This window comes from Pleurodeles waltl, unplaced genomic scaffold, assembly GCF_031143425.1.
Source record: "Pleurodeles waltl isolate 20211129_DDA unplaced genomic scaffold, aPleWal1.hap1.20221129 scaffold_37, whole genome shotgun sequence".
NCBI classification, from domain to species: domain Eukaryota; kingdom Metazoa; phylum Chordata; class Amphibia; order Caudata; family Salamandridae; genus Pleurodeles; species Pleurodeles waltl.
Window position 1 is genome coordinate 11,202,019 of NW_027150076.1, and position 23,996 is coordinate 11,226,014.

The 23,996-nt window shown below is 45.8% G+C and overlaps 1 protein-coding gene across 1 annotated transcript in view; it reads left to right on the forward strand.

The window, feature by feature from the left end:
- The window catches only part of LOC138276142 (collagen, type I, alpha 1a-like), a 91,782-nt gene extending 75,789 nt beyond the window's left edge, over positions 1–15,993 (forward strand). The window contains exon 8 of the mRNA XM_069219180.1: positions 15,822–15,993. Coding sequence (XP_069075281.1) covers positions 15,822–15,993 — 172 coding nt within the window. The remainder of the gene's footprint in view (positions 1–15,821) is intronic.
- The last annotated feature ends 8,003 nt before the right edge of the window (positions 15,994–23,996 follow it).

The window sequence follows — 23,996 nt, forward strand, 5'->3', positions numbered from 1 at the left end:
TTGGGGAGGGTTATTTTTCTAACTCTCACTATTTTCTAATAGTCCCAGCGACCCTCTACAAGGTCACATAGGTTTGGGGTCCATTCGTGGTTCACATTCCACTTTTGGAGTATATGGTTTGTGTTGCCCCTATCCCTATGTTTCCCCATTGCATCCTATTGTAATTATACATTGTTTGCACTGTTTTCTAAGACTATACTGCATATTTTTGCTATTGTGTATATATATCTTGTGTATATTTCCTATCCTCTTACTGAGGGTACACTCTAAGATACTTTGGCATATTGTCATAAAAATAAAGTACCTTTATTTTTAGTATAACTGTGTATTGTGTTTTCTTATGATATTGTGCATATGACACTAAGTGGTACTGTAGTAGCTTCACACGTCTCCTAGTTCAGCCTAAGCTGCTCTGCTAAGCTACCATTATCTATCAGCCTAAGCTGCTAGACACCCTATACACTAATAAGGGATAACTGGGCCTGGTGCAAGGTGCAAGTACCCCTTGGTACTCACTACAAGCCAGTCCAGCCTCCTACATTGGTTGTGCAGTGGTGGGATAAGTGCTTTGAGACTACTTACCACTCTTGTCATTGTACTTTTCATGAGAGAAAAATATACAAAACAAGGTCAGTGTATATACACATAGCCAAAAAGTTTTGCATTTCCTCTTTTCACTCTTTTCTAAGTGCTGAAAAGTACTTCTAAACTTTCAAAAAGTTCTTAAAAGTTTTAAAAGTTTTTTTTCTGTCTTTCCAAAAAGTTCTGAAAACTTTTTTCTCTTTTGCTATCACTTCAACTCTCTCTAAAAAATGTCTGGCACAGGAAAAAATGTTGAACTGTCCAAACTTGCATATGATCACCTTAGCTGGAAAGGAGCAAGGAGTCTCTGCATAGAGAGAGGTTTGAGTGTAGGGAAGAATCCTTCCTTAGAACTGTTAATTAATATGCTTAGAGTACAGGATAAGGCCATAAGTGCCCAATCTGTAGAAAAAGTAGCTAATGGTTCTCAATCTGATCCAGGGACTCCCCCAGGAAAAGGTTCAGGAAAGAAACTTCTCAGCCTGCCCATTACTAGACAGTCTAGCATAGTTGGTACAGAGGTTGAATCACATCATACTGATGATGTGCTCTCACATTATGCTGGTAGCCAAGCTGTTAGGGTGCCCCTTGTAAGGGACAGGTCTCCTTCTGTTCATTCCCATCATACCTCTGTATCTAGAAATGTCCCTCCCACCCACCCTGATGACAGATTGTTAGAAAGGGAGCTCAATAGATTGAGAGTGGAACAAACCAGACTGAAGCTCAAGAAGCAACAGCTGGATTTGGATAGACAGTCTTTAGAAATAGAGAGGGAAAGACAGAAGTTGGGTTTAGATACCCATGGTGGCAGCAGCAGTATTCCCCATAGTCATCCTGCAAAAGAGTATGATTCCAGGAATCTGCACAAGATAGTTCCCCCTTATAAGGAGGGGGATGACATTAACAAGTGGTTTGCTGCACTTGAGAGGGCCTGTGCTGTACAGGATGTCCCTCAAAAGCAGTGGGCTGCTATCCTATGGCTATCATTTAGTGGAAAGGGTAGGGATAGACTCCTTACTGTGAAAGAAAGTGATGCCAATAATTTTACAGTTCTTAAGAATGCACTCCTGGATGGTTATGGCTTAACCACTGAACAGTACAGGATAAAGTTCAGAGAGACCAAAAAGGAGTCTTCACAAGACTGGGTTGATTTCATTGACCAGGCAGTGAAGGCCTTGGAGGGGTGGTTACATGGCAGTAAAGTTACTGATTATGAAAGCCTGTATAACACAATCCTGAGAGAGCATATACTTAATAATTGTGTGTCTGATTTGTTGCACCAGTACCTGGTAGACTCTGATCTGACCTCTCCCCAAGAATTGGGAAAGAAGGCAGACAAATGGGTCAGAACAAGGGTGAACAGAAAAGTTCATACAGGGGGTGACAAAGATGGCAATAAGAAGAAAGATGGTGAAAAATCTCAAGATAAGCATGGGGATAAGGGTAAAACCAAAGATCCCACTTCAAATCTTAAACACTCTTCAGAGGGTGGGGATAAAACAAATTCTTCCTCTTCTTCCCAACCTGCACACATTAAAAAGCCTTGGTGCTTTGTGTGTAAAAACAGAGGCCATAGGCCAGGGGATAAGTCCTGTCCAGGTAAACCCCCTGAGCCTACCACCACTAATACATCAAGCTCTAGTGCCCCTAGCAGTAGTGGTACTAGTGGTGGGACTGCTGGCAACAGTCAAGCAAAGGGTGTAGTTGGGTTCACTTATGGGTCCATAGTGGAAACTGATGTAATCAGTCCCAAGACAGTTTCTGTCACACCTAGTGGCATTGGCCTTGCCACACTGGCTGCTTGTCCCCTTACAATGGATAAGTACAGGCAGACAGTTTCAATAAATGGTGTTGAGGCCTTGGCCTACAGGGACACAGGTGCCAGTTTCACTTTGGTGACTGAAAACCTAGTGCCTCCTGAACAACAAATCATTGGACAACAGTATAAGATTATTGATGTCCATAACTCCACTAAGTTTCTTCCCTTAGCTATAATTCAGTTTAGTTGGGGTGGAGTTACTGGCCCTAAGCAGGTGGTGGTATCACCTAGCTTACCTGTAGACTGTCTCTTAGGTAATGACCTAGAGGCCTCAGGTTGGGCTGATGTAGAGTTTTATGCCCATGCAGCCATGCTGGGCATCCCTGAGGAATTGTTCCCTCTCATTTCAAGTGAAATGAAAAAGCAAAGGAGAAAAGGCCTGAAAACTCAGGACCCCTCTCCATCAACAGGTAAAAAGGGTATCACAGTATCCCCTAACCACCCTACCATTCAGGATACTATTCCTGTGGTGGGAGAAACCTCTCCTGGGGTGGCACCTGTTCCAAGGGAATCATCAGCTGGCAAAGCTGGACTCCCTGAGGTGGAAGTACCTCTCTGTGGGATAACTAACATTGGTGAGAAAAAGAGCACCATTTTAGTTGACATGGAGCATCCCTCCAACCCTCCCAGAGAAACTTTAGTGCAGAAACCCTGCACTACCTCACAACACTTAGGACAGCATTCCTGCCCTAGTGTGGAGCTCATAGGACAGCATCCCTGCCCTGCTCCAACTCAAGAGAAACAGCATCCCTGTTCTCTCTTCCAGCCAGATGGACAAAGTTTTTGCCCAGCTATGGCTTTTCTGAGACAGCATCCCTGTCTGGCATTTAGATCACTACAAATAGGTTCAGTGGACAATTCCCACTGCTCTAAACTAAAACTTACTGATAGAAACTCTGAAAATATATCTTCACATTGTTGCTTAGCTAAAAAACTTCAAACAGGGTGGTTTACATCCCCACAGGGAAGTAACCATATAGTGGATGATAAAGGGAGTAACCAGTCTATTGCAGAGCTACTCTCTACTTATCACCACTTAGACAATAAAGTCTCAACTGGCCAAGGTTAGCCTTATTGTCCTTCGTTTGGGGGGGGGTTGTGTGAGAAGGTAGCCTCTTTCTAGCCTTGTTACCCCCACTTTTGGCCTGTTTGTGAGTGTATGTCAGGGTGTTTTGTCACTGTTTTCACTGTCTCACTGGGAACCTGATAGCCAGGCCTCAGTGCTCATAGTGAAAACACCATGTTTTCAGTATGGTTGTTATGTGTCACTGGGATCCTGCTAGTCAGGACCCCAGTGCTCATAGGTTTGTGGCCTATATGTATGTGTCACTGGGACCCTGTCACACAGGGCCCCAGTGCTCATAGGTGTGCATGTATATGTTCCCTGTGTGGTGCCTAACTGTCTCACTGAGGCTCTGCTAACCAGAACCTCAGTGGTGATGCTCTCTCATTACTTTCAAATTGTCACTAACAGGCTAGTGACCATTTTTACCAATTTACATTGGCTTACTGGAACACCCTTATAATTCCCTAGTATATGGTACTGAGGTACCCAGGGTATTGGGGTTCCAGGAGATCCCTATGGGCTGCAGCATTTCTTTTGCCACCCATAGGGAGCTCTGACAATTCTTACACAGGCCTGCCACTGCAGCCTGAGTGAAATAACGTCCACGTTATTTCACAGCCATTTTACACTGCACTTAAGTAACTTATAAGTCACCTATATGTCTAACCTTTACCTGGTAAAGGTTAGGTGCAAAGTTACTTAGTGTGAGGGCACCCTGGCACTAGCCAAGGTGCCCCCACATTGTTCAGAGCCAATTCCCTGAACTTTGTGAGTGCGGGGACACCATTACACGCGTGCACTACATATAGGTCACTACCTATATGTAGCTTCACCATGGTAACTCCGAATATGGCCATGTAACATGTCTATGATCATGGAATTGCCCCCTCTATGCCATCCTGGCATTGTTGGTACAATTCCATGATCCCAGTGGTCTGTAGCACAGACCCTGGTACTGCCAGACTGCCCTTCCTGGGGTTTCTCTGCAGCTGCTGCTGCTGCCAACCCCTCAGACAGGCAGCTGCCCTCCTGGGGTCCAGCCAGGCCTGGCCCAGGATGGCAGAACAAAGAACTTCCTCTGAGAGAGGGTGTGACACCCTCTCCCTTTGGAAAATGGTGTGAAGGCAGGGGAGGAGTAGCCTCCCCCAGCCTCTGGAAATGCTTTGTTGGGCACAGATGTGCCCAATTCTGCATAAGCCAGTCTACACCGGTTCAGGGACCCCTTAGCCCCTGCTCTGGCGCGAAACTGGACAAAGGAAAGGGGAGTGACCACTCCCCTGACCTGCACCTCCCCTGGGAGGTGTCCAGAGCTCCTCCAGTGTGCTCCAGACCTCTGCCATCTTGGAAACAGAGGTGCTGCTGGCACACTGGACTGCTCTGAGTGGCCAGTGCCACCGGGTGACGTCAGAGACTCCTGCTGATAGGCTCCTTCAGGTGTTAGTAGCCTTTCCTCTCTCCTAGGTAGCCAAACCCTCTTTTCTGGCTATTTAGGGTCTCTGTCTCTGGGGAAACTTTAGATAACGAATGCATGAGCTCAGCCGAGTTCCTCTGCATCTCCCTCTTCACCTTCTGATAAGGAATCGACCGCTGACCGCGCTGGAAGCCTGCAAACCTGCAACATAGTAGCAAAGACGACTACTGCAACTCTGTAACGCTGATCCTGCCGCCTTCTCGACTGTTTTCCTGCTTGTGCATGCTGTGGGGGTAGTCTGCCTCCTCTCTGCACCAGAAGCTCCGAAGAAATCTCCCGTGGGTCGACGGAATCTTCCCCCTGCAACCGCAGGCACCAAAAAGCTGCATCTCCGGTCCCTTGGGTCTCCTCTCAGCACGACGAGCGAGGTCCCTCGAATCCAGCGACACCGTCCAAGTGACCCCCACAGTCCAGTGACTCTTCAGCCCAAGTTTGGTGGAGGTAAGTCCTTGCCTCACCTCGCTGGGCTGCATTGCTGGGAACCGCGACTTTGCAAGCTTCTCCGGCCCCTGTGCACTTCCGGCGGAAATCCTTCGTGCACAGCCAAGCCTGGGTCCACGGCACTCTAACCTGCATTGCACGACTTTCTAAGTTGGTCTCCGGCGACGTGGGACTCCTTTGTGCAACTTCGGCGAGCACCGTTTCACGCATCCTCGTAGTGCCTGTTTCTGGCACTTCTCCGGGTGCTACCTGCTTCAGTGAGGGCTCCTTGTCTTGCTCGACGTCCCCTCTCTCTGCAGGTCCAATTTGCGACCTCCTGGTCCCTCCTGGGCCCCAGCAGCGTCCAAAAACGCTAAACGCACGATTTGCGTGTAGCAAGGCTTGTTGGCGTCCATCCGGCGGGAAAACACTTCTGCACGACTCTCCAAGGCGTGGGGGATCCATCCTCCAAAGGGGAAGTCTCTAGCCCTTGTCGTTCCTGCAGTATTCACAGTTCTTCAGCCTAGTAAGAGCTTCTTTGCACCAACCGCTGGCATTTCTTGGGCATCTGCCCATCTCCGAGCTGCTTGTGACTTTTGGACTTGGTCCCCTTGTTCCACAGGTACCTTCAGACAGGAATCCATCGTTGTTGCATTGCTGATTTGTGTTTTCCTTGCATTCTCCCTCTAACACGACTATTTTGTCCTTAGGGGAACTTTGGTGCACTTTGCACTCACTTTTCAGGGTCTTGGGGAGGGTTATTTTTCTAACTCTCACTATTTTCTAATAGTCCCAGCGACCCTCTACAAGGTCACATAGGTTTGGGGTCCATTCGTGGTTCACATTCCACTTTTGGAGTATATGGTTTGTGTTGCCCCTATCCCTATGTTTCCCCATTGCATCCTATTGTAATTATACATTGTTTGCACTGTTTTCTAAGACTATACTGCATATTTTTGCTATTGTGTATATATATCTTGTGTATATTTCCTATCCTCTTACTGAGGGTACACTCTAAGATACTTTGGCATATTGTCATAAAAATAAAGTACCTTTATTTTTAGTATAACTGTGTATTGTGTTTTCTTATGATATTGTGCATATGACACTAAGTGGTACTGTAGTAGCTTCACACGTCTCCTAGTTCAGCCTAAGCTGCTCTGCTAAGCTACCATTATCTATCAGCCTAAGCTGCTAGACACCCTATACACTAATAAGGGATAACTGGGCCTGGTGCAAGGTGCAAGTACCCCTTGGTACTCACTACAAGCCAGTCCAGCCTCCTACACCTTGCTAGCTGCAAATCGTGCGGTTAGGGTTTTTGGATGCTGCTGTGGCCCAGGTTGGACTAGGATGTCGCCAATTGCGTGAGGGGACAGAGGGAGCGTCCAGCAAGAAAAGGAGCCCTCTCAGAAGCAAGCAGCACCCGGAGAAGTGCCAGAACAGGCACTACGAAGAGGAGTGAAACAGTGCTCACCTGAAGTTGCACGCCGCCGGAGGACAACTCAGGAGGTCGTGCAATGCAGGTTAGAGTGCCGTGGACCCAGGCTCGGCTGTACACAAAGGAAATCCTGGAAAAGTGCACAGGAGCCGGAGCAGCTGCAAAAGACGCGGTTCCCAGCAATGCAGTCTGGCGTAGGAAGGCAAGGACTTACCTCCACCAAACTTGGACTGAAGAGTCACTGGACTGCGGAAGTCACTTGGACAGAGTTGCTGGATTCAAGGGACCTCGCTCGTCGTGCTGAGAGGACACCCAGAGTACCGGTGATGCAGTTCTTTGGTGCCTGCGGTTGCAGGGGGAAGATTCCGTCGACCCACAGGAGATTTCTTCGGAGCTTCTAGTGCAGAGAGGAGGCAGACTACCCCCACAGCATGCACCACCAGGAAAACAGTCGAGAAGGCGGCAGGATCAGCGTTACAGTGTTGCAGTAGTCATCTTTGCTACTTTGTTGCAGTTTTGCAAGCTTCCAGCGCGGTCAGCAGTCGATTCCTTGGCAGAAGGTGAAGAGAGAGATGCAGAGGAACTCTGATGAGCTCTTGCATTCGTTATCTAAGGAATTCCCCAAAGCAGAGACCCTAAATAGCCAGAAAAGAGGGTTTGGCTACTTAGGAGAGAGTATAGGCTAGCAACACCTGAAGGAGCCTATCAGAAGGAGTCTCTGACGTCACCTGCTGGCCCTGGCCACTCAGAGCAGTCCAGTGTGCCAGCAGCACCTCTGTTTCCAAGATGGCAGAGGTCTGGAGCACACTGGAGGAGCTCTGGGCACCTCCCAGGGGAGGTGCAGGTCAGGGGAGTGGTCACTCCCCTTTTCTTTGTCCAGTTTCACGCCAGAGCAGGGCTGAGGGGTCCCTGAACCGGTGTAGACTGGCTTATGCAGAAATGGGCACCATCTGTGCCCATGAAAGCATTTCCAGAGGCTGGGGGAGGCTACTCCTCCCCTGCCTTAACACCTTTTTCCAAAGGGAGAGGGTGTAACACCCTCTCTCTGAGGAAGTCCTTTGTTCTGCCTTCCTGGGCCAAGCCTGGCTGGACCCCAGGAGGGCAGAAAACTGTCTGAGGGGTTGGCAGCAGCAGCAGCTGCAGTGAAACCCCTGAAAAGGCAGTTTGGCAGTACCCGGGTCTGTGCTACAGACCCGTGGGATCATGGGATTGTGCCAACAATGCCGGGATGGCATAGAGGGGGCAATTCCATGATCTTAGACATGTTACATGGACATATTCGGAGTTACCATTGTGAAGCTACACATAGGTAGTGACCTATGTGTAGTGCACGTGTGTAATGGTGTCCCCGCACTCACAAAGTCCGGGGAATTTGCCCTGAACAATGTGGGAGCACCTTGGCTAGTGCCAGGGTGCCCACACACTAAGTAACTTAGCACCCAACCTTTACTAAGTAAAGGTTAGACATATAGGTGACTTATAAGTTACTTAAGTGCAGTGAAAATGGCTGTGAAATAATGTGTGCATTATTTCACTCAGGCTGCAGTGGCAGGCCTGTGTAAGAATTGTCAGAGCTCCCTATGGGTGGCAAAAGAAATGCTGCAGCCCATAGGGATCTCCTGGAACCCCAATACCCTGGGTACCTCAGTACCATATACTAGGGAATTATAAGGGTGTTCCAGTATGCCAATGTAAATTGGTGAAATTGGTCACTAGCCTGTTAGTGACAATTTGGAAAGAAATGAGGGAGCATAACCACTGAGGTTCTGGATAGCAGAGCCTCAGTGAGACAGCTAGTCATAACACAGGTAACACATTCAGGGCACACTTATGAGCATTGGGGCCCTGGCTGGCAGGGTCCCAGTGACATATACAACTAAAACAACATATATACAGTGAAATATGGGGGTAACATGCCAGGCAAGATGGTACTTTCCTACACAACCCCCCCTCAAACGAAGGACAATAAGACTAGTCATTACCTGATGGGTCTTCATTGTCTAAGTGGAAATATCTGTAGAGTCCATCTGCATTGGAGTGGGTACTCCCAGGTCTATGTTCCACTGTATAGTCCATTCCCTGTAGAGATATGGACCACCTCAACAATTTAGGGTTTTCACCTTTCATTTGTTTTTGCCAAAGTAGAGGTTTGTGGTCTGTCTGAACAATGAAGTGAGTGCCAAACAGGTATGGCCTCAACTTCTTCAGTGCCCAGACCACAGCAAAGGCCTCCCACTCTATGGCAGACCAACGCTTTTCTCTAGGGGTCAACCTCCTGCTGATAAAAGCAACAGGTTGATCCTGGCCCTCAGAATTAACTTGTGATAAGACTGCCCCTACCCCTAATTCAGATGCATCAGCTTGGACATAGAATTTTTTGGAGTAACAGGGGCTTTTCAGGACAGGTGCAGATCACATGGCCTGTTTCAGCTCCTCAAAAGCTTTCTGACAGTTTGCTTAAAGTGATAGAAAAAGAGAAAAAAGTTTTCAGAACTTTTAGAAAGACAGAAAAAAAAAACTTTTTAAACTTTTAAGAACTTTTTGAAAGTTTAGAAGTACTTTTCAGCACTTTAGAAAAGAGTGAAAAGAGGAAATGCAAAACTTTTTAGCAATGTGTACACACACTGAACTTGTTTTGTATATTTTTCTCTTATGAAAAGTACAATGACAAGAGTGGTAAGTAGTCTCAAAGCACTTATCCCACCGCTGCCACCAATGTAGGAGGCTGGACTGGCTTGTAGTGAGTACCAAGGGGTACTTGCACCTTGCACCAGGCCCAGTTATCCCTTATTAGTGTATAGGGTGTCTAGCAGCTTAGGCTGATAGATAATGGTAGCTTAGCAGAGCAGCTTAGGCTGAACTAGGAGACGTGTGAAGCTACTACAGTACCACAAGTGTCACTTGCACAATATCATAAGAAAACACAATACACAGTTATACTAAAAATAAAGGTACTTTATTTTTATGACAATATGCCAAAGAATCTTAGAGTGTACCCTCAGTAAGAGGATAGCAAATATACACAAGTTATATGTACACAATACCAAAAATATGCAGTATAGTCTTAGAAAACAGTGCAAACAATGTATAGTTACAATAGGATGCAATGGGGACACATAGGGATAGGGGCAACACAAACCATATACTCCAAAAGTGGAATGTGAACCACGAATGGACCCCAAACCTATGTGACCTTGTAGAGGGTCGCTGGGACTATTAGAAAATAGTGAGAGTTAGAAAAATAGGCCTCCCCAAGACTCTGAAAAATGAGTGCAAAGTGCACTGAAGTTCCCCAAAAGACAAAGAAGTCGTGATAGAGGAATAATGCAGAAAAGACACAAACCAACAATGCAACAACTGTGGATTTCCAATCTAGGGTACCTGTGGAACAAGGGGACCAAGTCCAAAAGTCACAAGCAAGTCGGAGATGGGCAAATGCCCAGGAAATGCCAGCTGTGGGTGCAAAGAAGCTTTTACTGGACAGAAGAAGCTGCGGTTTCTGCAGGAAGGAAAAGGGCTAGAGACTTCCCCTTTGGTGGACGGATCCCTCTCGCCGTGGCGAGTCGTGCAGAAGTGTTTTCCCGCCGAAAGAACGCCAACAAGCCTTGCTAGCTGCAAATCGTGCGGTTAGCGTTTTTGGACGCTGCTGCGGCCCAGGAGGGACCAGGAGGTCGTAAATTGGACCAGAAGAGAGAGGGGACGTCTAGCAAGACAAGGAGCCCTGTCAGCAGCAGATAGCACCCGGAAAAGTGCCAGAAACAGGCACTACGAGGATGCGTGAAACGGTGCTTGCCGAAGTTGCACAAAGGAGTCCCACGTCGCCGGAGACCAACTTAGAAAGTCGTGCAATGCAGGTTAGAGTGCCGTGGACCCAGGTTTGGCAGTGCACAAAGGATTTCCGCCGGAAGTGCACGGAAGCCGAAGTAGTTGCAAAAGTCGCGGTTTCCAACAATGCAGTCTGGCGTGGGGAGGCAAGGACTTACCTCCACCAAACTTGGACTGAAGAGTCACTGGACTGTGGGAGTCACTTGGACAGAGTTGCTGGATTCAATGGACCTCGTTCGTCATGCTGAGAGGAGACCCAAGGGACCGGTAATGCAGCTTTTTGGTGCCTGCGGTAGCAGGGGGAAGATTCCGTCGACCCACGGGAGATTTCTTCGGAGCTTCTAGTGCAGAGAGGAGGCAGACTACCCCCACAGCATGCACCACCAGGAAAACAGTCGAGAAGGCGGCAGGATCAGCGTTACAGAGTTGCAGTAGTCGTCTTAGCTATTTTGTTGCAGTTTTGCAGGCTTCCAGCGGGGTCAGCAGTCGATTCCTTGGCAGAAGGTGAAGAGAGAGATGCAGAGGAACTCTGATGAGCTCTTGCATTCGTTATCTAAAGTTTCCCCAGAGACAGAGAGCCTAAATAGCCAGAAAAGAGGGTTTGGCTACCTAGGAGAGAGGATAGGCTACTAACACCTGAAGGAGTCTATCAGAAGGAGTCTCTGACGTCACCTGGTGGCACTGGCCACTCAGAGCAGTCCAGTGTGCTGGCAGCACCTCTGTTTCCAAGATGGCAGAGGTCTGGAGCACACTGGAGGAGCTCTGGACACCTCCCAGGGGAGGTGCAGGTCAGGGGAGTGGTCACTCCCCTTTCCTTTGTCCAGTTTCGCGCCAGAGCAGGGCTAAGGGGTCCCCTGAACCGGTGTAGACTGGCTTATGCAGAATTGGGCACATCTGTGCCCAAGAAAGCATTTCCAGAGGCTGGGGGAGGCTACTCCTCCCCTGCCTTCACACCATTTTCCAAAGGGAGAGGGTGTAACACCCTCTCTCAGAGGAAGTCCTTTGTTCTGCCATCCTGGGACAAGCCTGGCTTGAACCCAGGGGGGCAGAAACCTGTCTGAGGGGTTGGCAGCAGCAGCTGCAGTGAAACCCCAGGAAAGGCAGTTTGGCAGTACCAGGGTCTGTGCTACAGACCACTGGGATCATGGAATTGTGCCAACAATGCCAGGATGGCATAGAGGGGGCAATTCCATGATCTTAGACATGTTACATGGCCATATTCGGAGTTACCATTGTGAAGCTACATATAGGTAGTGACCTATATGTAGTGCACGCGTGTAATGGTGTCCCCGCACTCACAAAGTTCAGGGAATTGGCCCTGAACAATGTGGGGGCACCTTGGCTAGTGCCAGGGTGCCCTCACACTAAGTAACTTTGCACCTAACCTTTACCAGGTAAAGGTTAGACATATAGGTGACTTATAAGTTACTTAAGTGCAGTGTAAAATGGCTGTGAAATAACGTGGACGTTATTTCACTCAGGCTGCAGTGGCAGGCCTGTGTAAGAATTGTCAGAGCTCCCTATGGGTGGCAAAAGAAATGCTGCAGCCCATAGGGATCTCCTGGAACCCCAATACCCTGGGTACCTCAGTACCATATACTAGGGAATTATAAGGGTGTTCCAGTAAGCCAATGTAAATTGGTAAATTGGTCACTAGCCTGTTAGTGACAATTTGGAAAGAAATGAGAGAGCATAACCACTGAGGTTCTGATTAGCAGAGCCTCAGTGAGACAGTTAGTCACTACACAGGTAACACATTCAGGCACACTTATGAGCACTGGGGCCCTGGAGAACAGGGTCCCAGTGACACATACAACTAAAACAACATATATACAGTGAAAAATGGGGGTAACATGCCAGGCAAGATGGTACTTTCCTACAAATACCTTTTTAGGCATTTTCTTGGATGTGAGGTCATTAAGAGGGGCTGCAATGGAGCCATAGTTCTTTATGAACCTCCTGTAATACCCAGTGAGGCCTAAAAAGGCTCTCACCTGAGTCTGAGTAGTAGGGGGAACCCAATCTATAATAGTTTGGATTTGCCCCTGAAGTGGTTGTAGGAGGCTAGACTGGCTTGTAGTGAGTACCAAGGGGTACTTACACCTTGCACCAGGCCCAGGTATCCCTTATTAGTGTATAGGGTTTCTAGCAGCTTAGGCTGATACATAATGGTAGCTTAGCAGAGCAGCTTAGGCTGAACTAGGAGACGAGTGAGGCTCCTACAGTACCACTAGTGTCACTTGCACAATATCATAAGAAAACACAATACACAGATATACTAAAAATAAAGGTACTTTATTTTTATGACAATATGCCAAAGTATCTCAGTGAGTACCCTCAGTATGAGGATAGTAAATATACACAAGATATATGTACACAATACCAAAAATATGCAGTATAGTCTTAGAAAACAGTGCAAACAATGTATAGTTACTATAGGATGCAATGGGGACACATAGGGATAGGGGCAACACAAACCATATACTCCAAAAGTGGAATGCGAACCACGAATGGACCCCAAACCTATGTGACCTTGTAGAGGGTCGCTGGGACTGTAAGAAAACAGTTAGGGTTAGAAAAATAGCCCACCCCAAGACCCTGAAAAGTGAGTGCAAAGTGCACTAAAGTTCCCCAAAGAGCACAGAAGTCGTGATAGGGGAATTCTGCAGGAAAGACACAAACCAGCAATGTAACAACAATGGATTTCCAGTCGAGGGTACCTGTGGAACAAGGGGACCAAGTCCAAAAGTCACAAGCAAGTCAGAGGTGGGCAGATGCCCAGGAAATGCCAGCTGTGGGTGCAAAGAAGCTGCTACTAGGCATTAGAAGCTGAGGATTCTGCAAGAACGACAAGGGCTAGAAACTACCTGTAGACTGTCTCTTAGGTAATGACCTAGAGGCCTCAGGTTGGGCTGATGTAGAGTTTTATGCCCATGCAGCCATGCTGGGCATCCCTGAGGAATTGTTCCCTCTCATTTCTACTAAAATGAAAAAGCAAAGGAGAGAAGGCCTGAAAACTCAGGATCCCTCTCCATCAACAGGTAAAAAGGGTATCACAGTATCCCCTAACCACCCTACCATTCAGGATACCATTCCTGTGGTGGGAGAAACCTCTCCTGGGGTGGCACCTGTTCCAAGGGAATCATCAGCTGGCAAAGCTGGACTCCCTGAGGTAGAAGTACCTCTCTGTGGGATAACTAACATTGGTGACAACAAGAGCACCATTTTAGTTAACATGGAGCATCCCTCCAACCCTCCCAGAGAAACTTTAGTGCAGAAACCCTGCACTGCCTCACAACACTTAGGACAGCATCCCTGCCCTAGTGTGGAGCTCATAGGACAGCATCCCTGCCCTGCTCCAACTCAAGAGAAACAGCATCCCTGTTCTCTCTTCCAGCCATATAGACAAAGTTTTTGCCCAGCTATGGCTTTACTGAGACAGCATCCCTGTCTGGCATTTCCATCATTACAAATAGGTTCAGTGGATAATTCCCACTGCTCTAAACTAAAACTTACTGATAGAAACTATGAAAATACATCTTCACATTGTTGGTTAGCTAAAAAACTTCAAACAGGGTGGTTTACATCCCCACAGGGAAGTAACCATATAGTGGATGATAAAGGGAGTAACCAGTCTATTGCAGAGCTACTCTCTACTTATCACCACTTAGACAATAAAGTCTCAACTGGCCAAGGTTAGCCTTATTGTCCTTCGTTTGGGGGGGGGTTGTGTGAGAAAGTAGCCTCTTTCTAGCCTTGTTACCCCCACTTTTGGCCTGTTTGTGAGTGTATGTCAGGGTGTTTTCACTGTCTCACTGGGATCCTGCTAGCCAGGGCCCAGTGCTCATAGTGAAAACCCTATGTTTTCAGTATGTTTGTTATGTGTCACTGGGACCCTGCTAGTCAGGGCCCCAGTGCTCATAAGTTTGTGGCCTATATGTATGTGTTCCCTGTGTAGTGCCTAACTGTCTCACTGAGGCTCTGCTAACCAGAACCTCAGTGGTTATGCTCTCTCATTTCTTTCCAAATTGTCACTAACAGGCTAGTGACCATTTTTACCAATTTACATTGGCTTACTGGAACACCCTTATAATTCCCTAGTATATGGTACTGAGGTACCCAGGGTATTGGGGTTCCAGGAGATCCCTATGGGCTGCAGCATTTCTTTTGCCACCCATAGGGAGCTCTGACAATTCTTACACAGGCCTGCCACTGCAGCCTGAGTGAAATAACGTCCACGTTATTTCACAGCCATTTTACACTGCACTTAAGTAACTTATAAGTCACCTATATGTCTAACCTTTACCTGGTAAAGGTTAGGTGCAAAGTTACTTAGTGTGAGGGCACCCTGGCACTAGCCAAGGTGCCCCCACATTGTTCAGAGCCAATTCCCTGAACTTTGTGAGTGCGGGGACACCATTACACGCGTGCACTACATATAGGTCACTACCTATTTGTAGCTTCACAATGGTAACTCCGAATACGGCCATGTAACATGTCTATGATCATGGAATTGCCCCCTCTATGCCATCCTGGCATAGTTGGCACAATCCCATGATCCCAGTGATCTGTAGCACAGACCCTGGTACTGCCAAACTGCCCTTCCTGGGGTTTCACTGCAGCTGCTGCTGCTGCCAACCCCTCAGACAGGCATCTGCCCTCCTGGGGTCCAGCCAGGCCTGGCCCAGGATGGCAGAACAAAGAACTTCCTCTGAGAGAGGGTGTTACACCCTCTCCCTTTGGAAAATGGTGTGAAGGCAGGGGAGGAGTAGCCTCCCCCAGCCTCTGGAAATGCTTTGTTGGGCACAGATATGCCCAATTCTGCATAAGCCAGTCTACACCGGTTCAGGGACCCCTTAGCCCTGCTCTGGCGCGAAACTGGACAAAGGAAAGGGGAGTGACCACTCCCCTGACCTGCACCTCCCCTGGGAGGTGTCCAGAGCTCCTCCAGTGTGCTCCAGACCTCTGCCATCTTGGAAACAGAGGTGCTGCTGGCACACTGGACTGCTCTGAGTGGCCAGTGCCACCAGGTGACGTCAGAGACTCCTGCTGATAGGCTCCTTCAGGTGTTAGTAGCCTATCCTCTCTCCTAGGTAGCCAAACCCTCTTTTCTGGCTATTTAGGGTCTCTGTCTCTGGGGAAACTTCAGATAACGAATGTGCCAAGATGTATTTCAGATATCTTTATTACATCAAAGCAACTTCAATAATCATATCGACATCCACCGGGAAAGTCCGTCGCACTTCACCTCTCCTTCTTCTCCTCCGACTTCTCCAACCGTCTCTCTCGGAATCCTCTCGTCATCGCATTCCACTCCATCTCGCTTCCCCAAAGAACCATATGACATCATAGTATACATGAAGCCATAACACATCTTCCCCCTTACAATTCACAAAATATAACAAAATAATATTGCATAAAACTATAATACAATCTAAATACATATCGGAATGTTTAAGACGATTAATTCAACATTGTATCAATTAAGGGAACAAAACATAACCCAAACAAAAAACAATTAATTAATTCTAATTATATACACAACAAAATATGACTTTCAAAATTTACTTCACAAAGTCTGATAGGTGCTTTGGAAAAATTCTGTTCCTCACACTCCTTCTTAGCTTCTCACTCATCTCTGAATCAGGTACTGTGTTACTCAATTCCTTCCCATTAGAACACTTGGCTAAGCGAGACATACTCCAAACTTCACCATCCTCAAGTACCACAACATTTTTCCTTATTTCAACAATTTTCTTTGGCCCTATAAATTTGGAAACACCTTTATTACACCATATTGGTTTTTTTATAAACACCAAATCCCCTTTAGACCAATCCCTCTGTTTTACACACTTCCTCTCATCAAACCTTTTCTTGTACCTATTTTGATTCTCAATTACTCTGGCACGAACAGATTTAGAAATAAGTGACTCTTTCCGATTTTGTAATCCAGAATGCAACCAAGAAGGATTCAATTTGGAACCCGCCAATCTACCCTTCAAAATTCGAAAAGGAGACATTCCTGTGATAACATTAGGTGCATTCCTATGAGCCCATAACTTCTCTCTCAGAACCACTTTCAAACTTATCCTATGTTCAAGGGCCACCTGAGCACTCGCTCTCACTAACTGATTCATCTTTTCCACTAAACCATTTGCTTGTGGAGCATATAACGCAGTTCGATGATGGGAAATTGCCAAATTATTAAGAAAATTCCTCATTTCCAAAGAAGTGAATTGTACACCATTATCCGTAATAACCACCTTGGGGATACCTTCACATGCAAATACATCAGTTAAAAGCTCAATCACATTTCTTGTGGTGATGGAACTCACACAACTAGCAGTAACCCATTTGGAAGTGTAATCAACAAGAACAATTACAAATTTCTCACCAGGAGGTAATAGCTCAAAAGGTCCAACCAAGTCTAAACCTAACTTGACCCATGGCACATCTGGAACAGATATCGGAGACAAAGGAGCAGTTCGCACTATTTTAGATTTGTCATTACTGGCACATTGGAAACACTCCTTTACCACAGCTTCAACTTGTTTGTCCAATCCCGGCCACCAATAACGTTCCCTAATGCTAGATTTGGTAAGATTTCTACCCAAATGTCCATCATGAGCCAAGTTGATCAATTTTTTATACAATCCCGCAGGTGGAACTAATCTATCTCCTCTATACAGGTTACCTTCTATAATACTAAGTTCATCTTTAACACACCAGAACGCTCCAACATCAATTAAACATTCCTTCAAACACGGCCACCCATGCACCACAAAATTCATAACTGAACTGCGGACAATATCTTTATCACATTCTTCACTCCATTCTCCTACACCAAAAGCAGTTTCTTTAACCCACAAAATAGGAGGATGCTCAATCATGCCTGGATCCAAAACCGACAATCTAGAAAGGAAATCCGCAGGAATATTCTTCTTCCCCGGATAATATTCCAATGAAAAATTAAAATCCCACAAACTTTCAACCCAACGTTTAATCCTAGGTGTGGTGTTCTCATTATTTCTACATGCAAACAATTGTACCAAAGGTCTATGGTCACTTCTGAGAGTAAAAGGTAAACCCCACAAATAGAACTTGAAATGGGTTATTGCCCAAGTACAAGCCAATGCTTCACGCTCAATTACTGAATATCGTTCTTCTGCTCCTTTAAGTGAACGGGAAGCAAATGCTACCACTCTCTCCTCACCATCAACTAATTGAGAAAGTACGGCACCCAAACCCTTCAAACTAGCATCCGTAGACAAAATGGTCTTGCGTTTGACATCAAAGTGACCTAAAGTGGGCATTTTACCAATGTCATTTTTCACTGATTTAAATGCTTCATCACACTCTGAAGACCACTCAAAACGCACTCCTTTCTTTAAAATTACTCTTAAAGGTTGAATTACACTTGCAAAGTTTCTAACAAACTTCGAGTAGTATTCAGCAAGCCCAAGGAACGATCTTACTTGATCCTTATCAGTAGGTGTTGGCGCAACCAGAATTGATCTGGCCAATTCCAATTTGGGTTTTATGCCATCCCCAGAAATAGTGTGTCCAAGAAATGAGACAGAATTTACTCTAAATGTGCACTTTTCCCTCTTCAACGTCAACCCATTATTTTTTAGTCTCTCTAATACAGATCTTAGAACCTCATCATGTTTTGCTGTGTCTTCACCATACACCAAAATATCATCTTGAAAAAACAAGATTGAATCGAAACCTTTAAGTACTTCTCTCATAACCCTCTGGAAACAAGCCGCAGCTGAGGCTAGCCCAAACGGCATCCTGAGAAATCTGAACGCACCCAAAGGAGTAACAAAAGAGGTAAGGTGTCTTGACTCCTCATGAAGCATGACTTGATGATATGCTGCTGATAAGTCCATAACACTGAATACTTTGGCATTAGTCAGCATGGTCAACGTCTCACTAATATTTGGTAAAGGTTGACGGTCTACCCATATAGACTGATTAAGGCCCCTGAGGTCAACACATAACCTTATTTTTTTTTCCATTGTCCTTGGGGACCAAAACTATGGGGGCCAACCATTCAGATGCTTCAATTTCCTCTATGACCTTTAATTCCAACAGTCTATTAAGTTCCTCTTGCAATGGTTGTAACATCAAATGAGGAACTTTCCTAACTTTGTACACAATTGGTTTCGCACCTGCTTTCAAAATAATCTTATGTTTAAAATTCCTTAGTAAACCTAATTTGTCACTGAAAACTTCAGGAAACTCACTGGCAAATCCTGCATCATCACTCATACTGGTAACAGAAAGAACTTGGTCAGGGGCGTTTGGATTTAAAATTATTCCCAAATCTCTCTGATGACGCCACCCCAAAAGATTATTGCCACGTTTTGCTACATATATTTTACCCACAGTCTCTCTTCCTTTAAATTTAATTGACATTATGGAGTAGCCAAACAAATCAATTTTTTGCCCCCCATAACCAACCGGAGAAATATCAGGTGGAATCAATTTGATATTATCATCACCAAAAATTCTTTCCCAATTTTTATCACCAATCAATGTAAACGGGGATCCCGAATCAGCAAGCACTGCAACAGTTTTCTCCCCAATATTAACATCACACTGCGGCATGACTAGTTTATCCTCTGAACACCCATCAGATTGCAAATCTCCAGCACACGTATTATTAATACACAATACAATTTGTTGATCAGCAGAAGATTCTCCCACCAAATTTATCTTAGAACTTCTGCAAACTTTCGCAAAGTGTCCTTTCTTCCCACATTTCCTACAATTAACATTTCTTGCAAAACACTTAGGATTGTTTACCAAGTGACCAGCATTCCCACACTTAAAACATCTGATCTTAGAGTCTTTCTGTACATCATTGCTGACCCTCATTTTCTCCGAAACTCTATGTACTAACTCATTCCCACACTCATCATCAAAAGTTGAGATTGCAGCTGACATAGCTGTGTATCCCGAGTCCATATGAGAACCTGTGTTCACATCCTTTATCTCCTTGACCCAAAGAATAGCATGTTCAATGCTTTCTGCAATTATAATTGCTTCCTTTAACGTAGGATTTTTAGCCAATAACTTTTCCTGAACTCTGGGATTGTTCGTACAACGTACCAATTGGTCCCGTATAAGAGATTCAGTTACATCTGCAAAATCACATGTCTGAGCTAACGTTTTAAGTGCTGCAATATAATTAGTAACCCTCTCATCTTTTGCCTGAGATCTCATGAAAAATTTGTGCCTTTCCATAACAACATTGATGCGACCGTCAAAATGCTTCTTAAGCATCATGAGAGACATCTCATAAATGTCTCTCGGTTCACCTTCAGCAGTGCCAATGCTTATAAGGTCAAGACTATCATAAATATTACGTCCCTCAATTCCCAAATTGTGCAGTAAAATTCCTTGTTTCCTTGCTGGTGAGAACTTTTCACCACCAATACCAATCAAATATGAGTCAAATAAGTTTATCCATTTCTTCCATGGCAAAATTGGTTCACCACGTTCTGATAAAAATTGTGGAGGTTGGGACATACTGAGGGGAGAATGATGAGACATAATAAACTGCGTACTGAAATGAATGAAACCAATAAATAAAATATTAATTAACTATAGTTGTCATACATTGTCTCATGTCCTTATAATGTCCTAAAGTTCTAGTAAAAGTCAGCACTCTAGTTGCTATAGTTCATCCACGTAAAGTTAGCACTCTAGATATCTAGATATCTTAGTAGGGTTTTTTTCCTTATTTCCTACTTCCTGCGAGCAAAATCCGGTGAGCACACTCCCAGTTAAGTGCTCCACACACAGCGTGCAGCGTCAGCACAGCGTCAACTCCAGCGTGAACAGGAGCCTCCCGGAGAAAGAAGTGTTCCTGGAACCAGGAATCCTGCTGCCGGCCGCCCCAAAGAAACCCAGTGACTGAGGTGAGTGGCGCTGCTGGGGAAAGAAACCAAAAAAAAAATTTAGGCGTTCGTGCCAGTGTCCCCCGACTTTCTGCCTGTTCCCGTCTTCTTGCGTTAGGCAGCCATGGAAGAAAAAAAATAACCGCTCTTCTTTGAAAGATCGCGACGCCCACACCGGTGTCCGCCGTGTCTCCGCCTGTTGATGGAAAATCAACAGCAATTCTTCCTTCTACTGGCAGCCTGCTCAGTTCTGCTCAGCGTGGATTCAAATGTGGATGTCGAACACCTCGTCGCCAAATGCCAAGATGTATTTCAGATATCTTTATTACATCAAAGCAACTTCAATAATCATATCGACATCCACCGGGAAAGTCCGTCGCACTTCACCTCTCCTTCTTCTCCTCCGACTTCTCCAACCGTCTCTCTCGGAATCCTCTCGTCATCGCATTCCACTCCATCTCGCTTCCCCAAAGAACCATATGACATCATAGTATACATGAAGCCATAACAGAATGCAAGAGCTCATCCGAGTTCCTCTGCATCTCTCTCTTCACCTTCTGATAAGGAATCAACTGCTGACCGCGCTGGAAGCCTGCAAACCTGCAACATAGTAGCAAAGACGACTACTGCAACTCTGTAACGCTGATCCTGCCGCCTTCTCGACTGTTTTCCTGCTTGTGCATGCTGTGGGGGTAGCTTGCCTCCTCTCTGCACCAGAAGCTCCGAAGAAATCTCCCGTGGGTCGACGGAATCTTCCCCCTGCAACCGCAGGCACCAAAAAGCTGCATTACCCGTCCCTTGGGTCTCCTCTCAGCACGACGAGCGAGGTCCCTCGAATCCAGCGACTCTGTCCAAGTGACCCCCACAGTCCAGTGACTCTTCAGTCCAAGTTTGGTGGAGGTAAGTCCTTGCCTCACCTCGCTGGGCTGCATTGCTGGGAACCGCGACTTTGCAGCTACTCCGGCCCCTGTGCACTTCCGGCGGAAATCCTTTGTGCACAGCCAAGCCTGGGTCCACGGCACTCTAACCTGCATTGCACGACTTTCTAAGTTGGTCTCCGGCGACGTGGGATTCCTTTGTGCAACTTCGGCGAGCACTGTTTCATGCATCCTCGTAGTGCCTGTTTCTGGCACTTTTCCGGGTGCTACCTGCTTCAGTGAGGGCTCTTTGTCCTGCTCGACGTCCCCTCTCTCTTCAGGTCCAATTTGCGACCTCCTGGTCCCTCCTGGGCCCCAGCAGCGTCCAAAAACGCCAAACGCACGATTTGCAACTAGCAAGGCTTGTTGGCGTCCTTTCGGCGGGAAAACACTTCTGCACGACTCTCCAAGGCGAGAGGGATCTGTCCACCAAAGGGGAAGTCTCTAGTTCTTTTCGTTCCTGCAGAAACCTCAGCTTCTTCTGTCCAGTAGAAGCTTCTTTGCACCCGCAGCTGGCATTTCCTGGGCATTTGCCCATCTCCGACTTGCTTGTGACTTTTGGACTTGGTCCCCTTATTCCACAGGTACCCTAGATTGGAAATCCATAGTTGTTGCATTGCTGGTTTGTGTCTTTCCTGCATTATTCCTCTAACACAACTACTTTGTCCTTAGGGGAACTTTAGTGCACTTTGCACTCACTTTTTAGGGTCTTGGGGAGGGTTATTTTTCTAACTCTCACTATTTTCTAATAGTCCCAGCGACCCTCTACAAGGACACATAGGTTTGGGGTCCATTCGTGGTTCGCATTCCACTTTTGGAGTATATGGTTTGTGTGGCCCCTATCCCTATGTTTCCCCATTGCATCCTATTGTAACTATACATTGTTTGCACTGTTTTCTAAGACTATACTGCATATTTTTGCTATTGTGTATATATATCTTGTGTATATTTCCTATCCTCTCACTGAGGGTACACTCTAAGATACTTTGGCATATTGTCATAAAAATAAAGTACCTTTATTTTTAGTATAACTGTGTATTGTGTTTTCTTATGATATTGTGCATATGACACTAAGTGGTACTGTAGTAGCTTCACACGTCTCCTAGTTCAGCCTAAGCTGCTCTGCTAAGCTACCATTATCTATCAGCCTAAGCTGCTAGACACCCTACTGTATACACTAATAAGGGATAACTGGGCCTGGTGCAAGGTGCAAGTACCCCTTGGTACTCACTACAAGCCAGTCCAGCCTCCTACATTGGTTGTGCAGTGGTGGGATAAGTGCTTGAGACTACTTACCACTCTTGTCATTGTACTTTTCATAAGAGAAAAATATACAAAACAAGGTCAGTGTATATACACATAGCCAAAAAGTTTTGCATTTCCTCTTTTCACTCTTTTCTAAGTGCTGAAAAGTACTTCTAACTTTCTAAAAAGTTCTAAAAAGTTTTAAAAGTTTTTTTCTCTGTCTTTCTAAAAGCTCTGACAAACTTTTTATCTTTTACTATCACTTTAACTCTCTCTAAAAATGTCTGGCACAGGCCAAAATGTTGATCTGTCCAAACTTGCATATGACAACCTTAGCTGGAAAAGAGCAAGGAGTCTCTGTATAGAGAGAGGTTTGAGTGTAGGGAAGAATCCTTCCTTGGAACTGTTACTTAACATGCTTAGAGAACAGGATAAGGCCATAGGTGCCTCATCTGTTGAAAAAGTACCTAATAGTTCTCAATCTGATTCAGGGACTCCCCCAGGAAAAGATTCAGGAAAGAAACTTCCTAGCCTGCCCATTACTAGACAGTCTAGCATAGTTGGTAATGATGATGAGCCACACCATACAAATAGTGTTGTCTCACATCATAGCAAAAGCATTTATTCTCACCATACTGGTAGTAATGTTTCTGTTAACCAAGCTGTTAGGGTGGCTTCTGTAAGGGACAGGTCCCCTTCTGTTCATTCCCATCATACCTCTGTATCTAGGAATGTCCCTCCCACCAACCCTGATGACAGAATGTTAGAGAGGGAACTCAATAAGTTGAGGGTGGAACAAACCAGACTGAAGCTTTAAAAACAACAGCTGGATTTGGATAGACAGTCTTTTGAATTAGAGAAGGAAAGACAGAAGTTGGGTTTAGATACCCATGGTGGCAGCAGCAGTATTCCCCATAGTCATCCTGCAAAAGAGCATGATTCCAGGAATCTGCACAAGATAGTTCCCCCTTATAAGGAGGGGGATGACATTAACAAGTGGTTTGCTGCACTTGAGAGGGCCTGTGTTGTACAGGATGTCCCTCAAAGGCAGTGGGCTGCTATCCTATGGCTATCATTTAGTGGAAAAGGTAGGGATAGGCTCCTTACTGTGAAAGAAAATGATGCTAATAATTTCCAAGTTCTTAAGAATGCACTCCTGGATGGTTATGGCTTAACCACTGAACAGTACAGGATAAAGTTCAGAGAGACCAAAAAGGAGTCTTCACAAGACTGGGTTGATTTCATTGACCATTCAGTGAAGGCCTTGGAGGGGTGGTTACATGGCAGTAAAGTTACTGATTA